At 36.9% G+C, this 11,666-nt stretch overlaps 1 protein-coding gene across 2 annotated transcripts in view; it reads left to right on the top strand.

The window, feature by feature from the left end:
- HSD17B4 (hydroxysteroid (17-beta) dehydrogenase 4) overlaps positions 1-9,814 on the top strand; it is a 71,250-nt gene extending 61,436 nt beyond the window's left edge. The window contains exons 23-24 of one of the 2 annotated variants that reach the window (XM_006755253.2): positions 2,967-3,094; positions 9,396-9,814. In XM_006755253.2, coding sequence (XP_006755316.1) covers positions 2,967-3,094; positions 9,396-9,485 — 218 coding nt within the window. In that variant the 3' untranslated portion in view covers positions 9,486-9,814. Of the gene's footprint in view, positions 1-1,266; positions 1,287-2,966; positions 3,095-9,395 lie in introns of those variants that run through there. The other variant, XM_015558442.1, reaches the window with a different exon arrangement.
- Positions 9,815-11,666: the final 1,852 nt, after the last annotated feature.

The following is an 11,666-nucleotide window of genomic DNA, read 5'->3' as shown; positions in this document are numbered from 1 at the left end:
TTAGCAACAGTGGCTGCTTCCCTTCTACCCATCACAGCCCCTGACTGTTTGCCCATGTGCATTTACACACAAATTACCTAAAACTATTATGGCTTTTCATTTTGCTGTGTGTGTTATTCATTTTAATATCTTCTTATAGTTTTTTTATTTAAAATAATTTCAGTCTTACAGAAAAGTTGCAGAAATAGTACAGAGAATGTATATCTGTCTGTCACCTAGTTTCTTCAAACTAACATTTTATTCCATTTTCTTGTTTCTCATATATATTATTGTTTTCCTGAAGCATTTGAAAGTAACTTGCAGACACAGTGTCTCTTTATCCCTGAATAATGTGGTAGCATCTCCTAAGAATGCTTTCTTATATGTATGCAGAGAGTAATTATCAACATCAGGAAATTAACATTGATACAGTATTATTTAATCTACAGACCTTATTAATATTTCACAAATTTCCTCAGTAATGTCCTTTATATCAAAGGAATAACGATAGTAATAACAATAACAAAATAGAAATGAAGAAAGGAAAAGTAAGAACTGCTCAGGTCCAATGTCGGATCATATATTGCATTTCATTTAGTTGTTAGGTCTCTTTAGTCTCCTTTAACCCGGACAAATTCCTCAGTCTGTTTTCATTTTCTAGGACATGGACATATTTGAAGAGTAGAGGCCACTTATGTTGTAGAAGGTTCCTCAGTTTGTATTTATTTGATGTTTCTTCATGTTTATTAGAATTTATTAACTTTTGGCAGGAATAGCACAAAAATGTTGTGTCCTTTTTGGTGAGATTTAAAGAAACCTTTACTTTCATCCTAAGTTTTTTGTTTGCTGTCACTATTTTTATAGAGATGCTTCTTCCAGGTGCTTTTTAATCAGCCATTTAACAAATAGTTACTAAGTACTTTCTATTCAAGAAAGCATAAGGAGGTTTAAAGACTAGACGTTCTTGTTTCAGCAAAGAATTTATAATCTTAAGGGGAGAATGTATCCACCAAAACAACTTCTTTCTCCCAGAGAATCCCTTTGTGATTTTTAAGGTCCATATCCTAAGACCTTCGAAGATCTCCAAGTTTCCAAATGCTGTGTGCTCGTCTAACACCTCTCCCTCTCCCGTTAAATGCTGTAATATATAACTGAACTTTTTATAAACTCTTTTAGAGCCTTAATGATTATATAAATACAAAGCTAAAGTTATTTTGTAAAGCTTTTAAAATAAGTTGTACAACTAAAATAAAATATATACTATCTGTTTCTTCATTTTAATTTAAGATTAGCTGTGACCTTACAGGTGTCTGTAAACTCAACGTGATGGTGGTAGATGATCATTCTCCCCAAGAGGCAAGTTGTAGACTGTGACCTGAGCCACTGCAGAACTGAAAGTTCCACTCCTTTACCTCAACTTTGTGTATCTTGCAAAGAACTTTCCCCATCTTAGCGCTCTTTTATTTTATCAATATTAGTTTCTAGATTTCCATTGAAGACAGTTTTATTGCTTTACAAGGGTCATGGCTATGAAGTAGCATGTAAAACCAGGTGAGTGAGGGGGCAAGCAGACAGCTAAGAACCTTCATTGCTAAGAGGCTTGCTGCCACTCTTTAGTAGTGAGATGAGTGTGGTGCAGTTTTATTCCTGAGCAAGACTCGTATGGACAGTGGGCCTTAGAAATACTAGTGAAGAATTAAACCATGGTGTTGTCCTTGAATGCTAGAGGTTTGCTTCCCTTTAGAGTCCTTCCTTTCTCCCTTCTTCACTCCCCCTCCTCCCTTTCTGTCTTCTTCCCTCTTTTCCTCCCTTCCTTTCCTTTTCACTGTAGTACAAATAATACATGAAAACACATTCATAATATGTAAGTTTCAATAAGAACAGTCTATGCTTTTCATGCCTCACTTGTAGTACCTTGCCTGTTGTCTGACACCCACAGTAGAAGCAATGAAGTGAGTGAATGAAGTATGCAAAGCAGAGAGGTTCCCTTCCTTTAGCCCTTTCCCCTCCCCAAGGTAACCATTATTGTCAAATAATATTTTTTGTTTAGTCGGTAGTGTTCTCTTTTGTGGAAAGTTAGAGTGATTTGATTTTCTCTTTGGAGCAAGGCTTGGCTAAGCAGAATGTAGGTAAGCACTGTGGGTTTTTCTTAAGATTGTGTAGCTTTTCCTTGGCCCTAAATTGGGAGCGCCCCATCCACCTCAGGGAGAGTGATGTGACCTCAGCTCCTTCGCTGTAGCAAGAGAAATCACCCTCAGGGGGCTGAAGCTGGAGGAGGAGTAGAATCGGGTTGCTGGCTGACTGGTCTCACTCATATATATGATAATTAAAACTTTTTCAAGTGTAACTATGGCATGAAGCTCTATACATGTGATACAGGGAGCAATGAAGGTAAAGGTTTAATACTTTTTCTAGTTACCCAGCCTGGGGCACTTAATTCTTCTGTCAAAAACAGTTAACGGAAAAGGAGTAAATTTTAATGTTTACTCACAATAATTAAGGCAATAAGTATTTTATAAAAATCAAAACAAAACTAATAAGAATATTTTTTTTAGTTTATGTTGACTATCTTGATGAATTCATTATTTGAAAGGAGATTATAGTATGTGTTCCCTTCCCCCAACATGCAACTCTTAAAATTCAGCTTCCTCCTTTTTTGAGTATTTGAACCTAAAGGATGTAACCATATAAACTTCACCAACTTAATTTCCTTATATTATTCTACATTAAAATGTTTCTGTTGTGTAAACTTCTTCACTGAGGAAAAATACTGATTTGACTTTTTGGAGAACTTCTTTATAAAAAGGACATCTCAAAAAATAAAGGATTTAAAAATTTTTTCCAAATGGCAAGTGATATCTAATTTAGAATAAATAGGCAGCACATTAACTTGGAAACTGTAAAAATGTCTGTATTAAAATAGTTTATTTTACTCTATATTGTGAAGAAAATATGACCCACATTGTTTTTTTTATTATTTTCCCCAGCTGTTGACCTAAAAAATGGTACCGGAGAAGTGTATCAAGGCCCTGCAAAAGGCTCTGCTGATGTAACAATCACACTTTCAGATGATGATTTCATTGGTGTAGTCCTGGGCAAGGTTGACCCTCAGAAGGTAATATGCTTAAAATGTTCATTTTTTCTTTATCATTGCTTTCTCTTTGACAATTGCAGTTTTTAGCTGACTTCCAAATTCTGATTTATAAGGCAGAGTTCGTACAACTCTGAAGAAGACACAGTTGATACCAATATCTGAGTTGTCAGATCATGAATTTTTCTGGTAGAGTTTCAGCTGACACATTTTAAAACTGAACTTTTGGTGGAATTCGTTAGCATATCAACAATATAAAACCCACATCTACACTTTGTATTATATTAGGTCATTAATTCAAAGGTGTAAAACCCTATGATATTAGATATTTCATAAAATTAGACATTCATTCCTGTTATATGATTAAGAATTTGTCTTAATCATCATTGAAAATTGGAAATAGAAGGATAGAGTATAACAGTGTCTTTTTTAAATATATATTTTTATTGATTTTAGAGAAAGGAAAGGAGAAGGAGAGATAGAAACATCTATGAGAGAGAATCATTGGCTGCCTCCTACACACCCTCTACTGGGAACCAAGCCTGAAACTCAGGCATGTGCCCTGACCAGGAATTGAACTATGACCTCCTGGTTCATAGGCCAATGCTCAACCACTGAGCCACACTGGCCGGGCACTAGTGTCTTATTGAAGGTGAAATATTTAAAGTCAGACATTATAGTGGAAAACCATGATTAAGACAGGAGTGCCATTTCTGATTATGATGAGTTAGTATTGTTTTGAAACTTTTGGTCCAATCTACAAGCACACAAAATTAAAGTAACTGATGTAGCAGTTAGAATGGGGTAGAAAAATTTGTTATTTTCAAATCATGATTATGTAGCTAGAAATCTCAAGTGAGTCAACTTGTTAGTTCTTAGAGGAGTTCAAAGAAGTGGTTAAATGCACAATAACTATTAAAAATAGCTTTCACATAGCAGCAAAACCAGTTAGAAGATATAATTTAAAAAAATTATAATTATAATTTTATAATTACAACCTAACCTAAAAAACACAAATGGCCACCCTAATAAATGCAGTGCTTATTTGAAGAAGACTATAGAACTTTACAAGGAACAGAGCAATTTGAATAAATGGAAAATGTTCGGTTTTTCTGCATAGAAACACTAATTTAAAAAGAATTGTAAAATAATTTGAAAAGAATTGTCAGGTAGTACAGTAAAGTATATGTTCTTTGTCATCAGATATATCTGAGTTTAAATCTTAGCCCTGCCACTTACTCTCTAAACTTCAATTTTCTTATTGGTAAAATGAATGATTACAATCCCAGAGCGTTGTGATGATAACTAAATCTAATAGTATATGTGTAGAGTTTAGTAAGTACTTGGTACTGAGTGAGTTCTGAGATTATTCCTTCCCAGGAATTTATTTAGTACCTATTCATATTCGGGTTCTAGGGGTGGCTAGATAAGACAGTGTCCCAACTGTGCGGAGCTTAGTTCTAGAGGTGAGTGGAAAAGAAATATAATTTCAGGTATGAAGAAAATTAAGTCAGGGTTCTCTATAGGGTCCCATTATAAATATTTTAGGCTTTGCAGGCCAGATGGTCTCTGTTTTACCCACTCAGTTCTGCCATTGTAGAATTAACATAGCCATAGATCATATGTGGACAAATGGATGTGGCTGTGTTCCAGTGTAACTTCACTTACAAAACAGGCAGCAGAGTAGTATTGGCCCACAGGCTCTAGTTTGCCAACTCTGGATTAGAGTGTGACAGGATAGAGGAACTATTTTAGGTAAGGTTGTCTAAAACAGTCTGAACGAAGTGAGGGCTGAGCTATAAGGTTAAGGAAACAACCAATGCAGAGGCTTGAGGCAGGAGTAGGGTCACGTGTTAAGTCAGTGGTTCTCAACCTTCTGGCCCTTTAAAGACAGTTCCTTATGTTGTGACCCAACCATAAAATTATTTTCGTTGCTACTTCATAACTGTAATGTTGCTACTGTTATGAACCGTAATGTAAATAGCTGATATGCAGGATGGTCTTAGGCGACCCCTGTGAAAGGGTCATTCGACCGCCAAAGGGGTCGCGACCCACAGGTTGAGAACCGCTGTATTAAGTGAATGTAACTGTGAGGAGGCCAGTGATAGTAAATGAGCAGTGGGAAGAGTGGGAGGATGTGAGATGGGAGAATAGGCAAGGGCTGGATCACCCAGGACTCTCTAGACTAGAACTTGGTGAGGAGTTCAGGTCTTATGTGTGAATGGAAGCCACTGAGATGTGGAATGACAGCATCTGCTAAGTGGAAATTGCCTTTGGGGAGAGAATAGGTAATTACGAGTTATTTTTTAGATTTGTTATACTTGAGATGTCTGTATATAAAGATTAAATGTAGGATTAAGGAAACATTTATATAATTGCTAGGAATAACAGACCTTTGGGGGGAAATGGATTATTCAGTGAATGATACTGGGCAGCTGCTTAGGAAATGATAGTGCTTTATGTTATTCCATATATCTAAGTCAATACCATACTGAATGGAATTGTGTAAAAAGTAAAAGTAGAAGCAAAAACTTGATGAAAACCTAGGTATTTCTTATTCTTAATGATAATCCTTAGAGGAATGCTAATTAATATCAGGGGTTTTCTAAACTCATTTGGTTCTATTACCTTCTCTCCAACCTCAATGCTATTTATCATCATTATAAATACACAGTTGGCCCTCAATCCCCAGGTTTCACATCCATGGGAGCGGAGGCCTTACTGTAAATTTACTGGAAAAAACCTGCATATAAGTCCACCTGCACAGTTAAACTCATGCTGTTCAAGGACTAACTGTATTTTTATTTAACTCAGTACATTCAAGTATTTCAACATGTAATCAATATTAAAAATAATGATGGAATATTTTATATCCTTTTTAAAAATACTAAGTCTTTAAAATCCAGTGTGTATTTTATCCTCATAGTACATCTCAGCAAGGACTAACAATATGTCAGGTGCTCAGTAGCCACATGTGCTAGTGGCTACTTTATTGTATAGCACATGTTTAAACATTATGTCTTGACTTTGCTTTTCTGCCCTTTCTTATCTGACTTCTGCATCTGATACTGTTGTTGTGAAGGTCACTGATGACCACTGTTTTACTAATTCCAGTGGATATTTCTCTATGTCTTACTCAACTTTCCAGGAACATTTAACTCCTTTAATCATCAATTTCTTGAAATAATTTCATCCCTTGACTTTCATGACACCATATTCTCCTGTTTTGCTTCCTTCACCTTCACCTTTGGCTATTCTTGACCTTCTTTGGTGCATTCTGCCCCAGCCATTAAATTTTGGTGTTTCTCAGGGCTCATTTCACAGCTCTTTTCTAAAGAACACGTTCCTTAAATAGTCCATTCATCCTATAGTATTTAAAGCTGTCTATAAGTTGACAACTCACAGATTTATTTATTTTTTTTCATTGATTTCAGAGAGGAAGGGAGAGGGAGAGAGAGATAGAAACATCAATGATGAGAGAGAATCATTCATTGGTTGCCTCCTGCACACCCCCTACTGGGGATCGAGCCCGCACACAGGCATGTTCCCTTGACCGGAATTGAACCTGGGACCCTTCAGTCCGCAGGCCAATGCTTTATCCATTGAGCCAAACCAGCTAGGGTGACAACTCACAGATTTAAATGCCTCACTCAGTTGTCTTCTCTGAGTTCCATAGTGATAGAATCTGCTCCCCACTTGACCTCTTGAATGGGAAATCTTACTGGCATCTCAAACTTGATTTCATTTTCTCCATAGTCTTTTCCTTTTCAGGAAATGGCAGCATCTCCTCTACCCAAATTTATATGCTCAGTAATATAAGAATTGTCCTGGCTTCCTTCTATACCTCTGTATCCTTTTTGTACTTAATCCTGCCTGATCTTTCTCCAAAATATACCTCACATTCATCTTCTTCTCTTCACTGCCAGGGATATCACTATGATCCAAGCGTCCATCATCTCACCTGGCTTACTACACAGCTTTTTGACTGGTCTTCCTGCTCCCAGTCTTAAAGTCTTCGCTTACGTTTTATTTTTTGAGTCCCCTACTATAATACGCACTCCACAAGAACAGGGAGATATGTCTGCTTCCTAGCCCAGAATGTCGCCTAGTGTACGGTAGTCATTCAGTTCATACTTGAGTGGATTAAGGCAAGGACAGAAACAAGGAACAGAACTCAACAGCAGTATTTGGACTGTGTAGAAATTAAACACTTCTGCATGTCAGACTCCGTACGGTATTCCCATAGACCTGGAGAAAAACAAAGATGATGATACACAGTATGTTGGTATCTATAACCTATAAAAAATTCCGGAAAGCTGTAAGATCTCAATAGAAAAAAATGGACAAAAGATATGAACCAGTAATTAATGAAAGAAATAGAAATGACTAATATACATAAGAGAAACTATTGATTTTTCCCAGTATCTAAAAATGGAAATTAAAGCATGTCATTTTGCCTTGGATTTTCAAAAATTAAGAAAATAGTATTGTTAAGGTTGGAGTAGGAGAGTGCCCATGTAGCTGGAAAGAGTTTTCATTTGGTGGTGTCTTCCTGGAAAGCACTGTGGCAGAGGGTCACTGACTTCCTTCCTTTATGGCGGATCATTGTCTCCGTGCTTCTTGCATGGCACTCCTGGGCCAAAAGAAATACCCAAGGATTCAGTTTATTAAGTAGTTAGGTCCAAACAGAGTAGTTTTTCATGGTGTTGTTTTTTTATATTTGACCAATTTTTAAATACTCCTTAGTGCCCCTGTGGGTTTGCTGAGATGCTCTGGGGTCCCACAGTGTATAGTTTGGAAACTGTGGCAATATGGAGGTATGGTCAAGAACCTTATGTAAGAAATGTCATGATTTATTAATTCTTCTTCTAGGAATCTATTATAAGAAAATTAGAACAAAGATTTATGTACACAGTTTTTCCACTCAGCAACAATCACCAAATATTGGTGTATTTATTTCAAGAAACGAGGTGTTTTTATTTTAGGTGGTAAGTCCTCTCAGATGTTAGTACCGGTAAATAGGCCTCAGTACTGTAACTGTTGTTCCTGTAACTGCACAGTGAAGAGTCTTCGTTTAGAAGTTCCAGTCTCCATTTGAATATCCAGCACTTGATCCTGGAAATCAGTTCTCCCTGATTTCTTCTGGGATAAAAGTTTAAGTAGTTTTTGCTTTTCATCCAGATGATGAGGGTTTGCTTCTGACTTTAAGTTGCTACTAGTTAATAAGCAGGAGACCTAAGACCTTGGACAGGTTATCTGAGCTGTCGGAGCCGCAGTTTCTCATCTGTCACCCAGGGCTGAGGATTGCTGTTATGCCCACTTTAAGCTGAAGGCTGTGCTTCTGAAGTAAGATTATATTTGTAGGGCTGCTTTGTAATGTTAAGTGTACATAATGTTAAGTGTATTTTATAATGTAGATAAAAATCTAGGGACTTCTTTTTATTTCCCATTCTGTGTTATTTTCTCAGTAAGCGATAAAAACTGATTTATTATTTTTATTTTACTCACAGGGAACTTGACATTGAGGAGAAACTTAAGCACTTACACAGCTTCCTTTGTCAGGTCAGATACAGAGGTGACAGGAGCTCTTAGTGTTTGAACACAACAGCCTTTCGCTTGGTAATAATGAGCTTGCTGTGCTCTTACCACATGTCAAACACTCAGCTAGGCACTTTGCACACTGTTTCATTTAACTCACACAACAAGGCTGCATGATTTAGGTACTGCTGTCCTGCCCGTATAGAAGAGGAGGCTGAGAGCTCAGAGAGGTTACAGAATCTGCCCAAGCTCAGCTTTCTAGTAAGTGACAGAGCCTAGATTTTAACCCAGGCATTCTAATTCTAGCACCCAGGATCTATTCACTACTTGGTTATCTACCTTCTTTTATCATTATGTGGCTTTCTAATTCATGAAGATGTAATACATATTTTTAATCTGCTTTTAAAAGTTCTGAATTTAATATTTTAATTGTTAGGAGCACAATAAAGCCTTTTTTAAAAATTCATATATTCTCAAATTCATGTTTAAGAACATAAATTAAAGCTGGAAGCATAGTTTGAAGCAGAACTCCCAGATCTGTCAGTTCAAATAAATTAGTCTGTGGTTTTCTAAAATACACAGTAGTCTATTTTTTTCATAGCTGTCTAAAACTATAATCATTAAACTATCATTGCTAGATAAAAGTTGCCTTTGTTGCCAAGAGTTAACTCAATTGTATTAAAGCTCAACAGTGATCTTTTTTTTTTTTTTTTTAACAGTGATCTTTTAGAAATACAAATAAAATGTAACGTGGTAAAGTTTGGTATTCTTTCCCTCTTCTTTGCAGGCATTCTTCAGTGGCAGACTGAAGGCCAAAGGAAACATCATGCTGAGCCTGAAGCTTCAGACGATTTTTAAAAACTATGCCAAGCTCTGAAGGACATAGTTAACAAAAGAAGAACACTCTTCCCACCTTAATACACAAAACTGATTCAGCAAAAGTGATCAAAACTAAGATGCAGGAGAAATTGCTTAACATTTTCAGATTTCAGATAACTTTTCAGATCTTCATTTTCTACTAATTGTTCATGCTATCATTATTTTTACAAGGGACTGTAAAATAGCACATAATTATCCTTCATAGATCTTATCTTCGTAATAAAAAATTTTCATTAAAGTCTAGTATCCTTAGAATTGTTAATAGCATTTATACGTTGAAAGGAAAATTAAATGAGTAAAGGCCACATTGATGCCTTTTGCACTTTTTGTTACTTTCTGTTCTGTAATTTATTGAAACCCCAGTTTTAACATGAATTTTCATACATGTACTCATTTTTCACTCTTTGCTATAGTAGATAGTATTCTGCTTTAAGGTAAGAGAAAGGTCTTTTGTGTTCTCAAATAGTTTTCTTTCTTCTTCTCCCCCTTTAGCTGGAAATTCTTTACTTTCATCTAATGCTTATAAGTCTACCAAATATATAGCTTTCTTGCTTAATTGTTAAACTTAAATTGTAAGATGTTCACTAGCAAGTACTGTCATATTATTATTTCCCCAACCTTTAACTCAGGTGACGGATGCTGAGAAAATGCTCTCTGATGGTGTGGCTGCAGAGGTAATGAAAAAGCGCGTGGGTGCTCAGGCCAGGGAGAGGGCACGTTTCAGTCATGGAGCACAGCTGAGCAGGGTATGTGTGGGTGGGTGAGTTCTCCAGGGAACAGACTGAGATAAAGATTTAGGGGCAGGAAGTTTATTTAGAAGTGTGCTTGGGATCAGCGCATAGAGGAGGTGGGGGTAAACAGAGGAAGCAGGGCTAGGCAGAGGGAGAAGTTACACTATGGTGCTTGTCCCACACGCCTTCAGCAGATACTTTAAGGAGCTCAGAAGCTGGGATCGCCTTTAGACTTGTCCTGAGCTAACTGGTCATTGATTACAACCTGCCCTGTGGAGGGGCCATGACCTTGGGCGAAGCAGCAGAGCAGTTCCTGGAGTGTGCTTATAGTCAATTAATTATCTTCCCTGCAGCTGAGGGGTATGTCTTCAGTCCTGAATAGGGCTTCTGGGAGCCCACAGCACAGTACTTTGCTTCAGGGAATAAGATTGAGGGAATCGGAGTTCAGGGATCTAGAGAGTAGGTCTCAGAAACTTAGAATTTTAATGTTTAGCACAGTGTTGGAACATACTACAGGACCTCAATGTATTATTGTTGATTTAATGAATGAGCACAATATATAGAAGGCATAGAAGAAAAGTTACATATTTGTCAATTATGCCTTAGTCTTTTGAACTTTGTATGGTGTCTTAAAATTAACTTTAATTCACAGTGATCCGTTGTTATGCCAACTAAATTTAAAAAACAATGGCAGTATTTTAATGGTGGTCTTTTATAATAGTTATTGTCCCTGTTGAGCTTGGAAAAGCTTAATGTCCTTCTAAATAGGAACAGCATATTAAATAGCATATTAAAATTAATCAAATGCCACCACACATAATGAATGTGTTGAATCAAGACCTTAGATGTTTAAGACATGTTAAGAAAGTGATTTGTTGTGTTGTTGCTATCCTCACATGAGGATATTTTTCCATTGATTTTTAGAGAGAGTGGAAGGGAGGGAGGAAGATAGAGGAAGAGGGGGTGCTGGGGGAGGGGAGGGGAACATCAGTGTAAGAGAGACACACTGATTGGTTGCCTCCTGCATGCACCCCAACCCAGGGCTAGGGATCAAACCTGCAACACAGGTACATGCCCTTGACTGGGAATAGAACCTGCAACCCTTCAGTGAGTGGGTCAACGCTCTAACCACAGAGCACATTGGCAGGGCAAGAACGCAACGTTTTAATTATCGTACTAACCTCTCTCTGTTAATCTTTCAAGGTCAGAAAGACACTGGTATCTACATTTAGCAGCAGCTTTGTTATTGGTCCTCGTGCTCCTTAAGCTTTCTATAATAGTTAATATTATTGAATGCACTATCCTCCTCAATTTGTTCCTTCCCTTCTATCTTCTGATGAGAAATATATTAACTTCTTAATGAGCTTATGAGTTTATCTCTCTTGTCTCTTTAATTTTCTCTGTCTACCTATTTTTTCATGATTTTTGATCAAGGTTTCAGCCTCCTC

The sequence above is a fragment of the Myotis davidii genome, unplaced genomic scaffold (assembly GCF_000327345.1).
Source record: "Myotis davidii unplaced genomic scaffold, ASM32734v1 scaffold130, whole genome shotgun sequence".
Classification (NCBI taxonomy): Eukaryota; Metazoa; Chordata; class Mammalia; order Chiroptera; family Vespertilionidae; genus Myotis; species Myotis davidii.
This window is presented reverse-complemented; position numbering and strand designations above follow the sequence as displayed.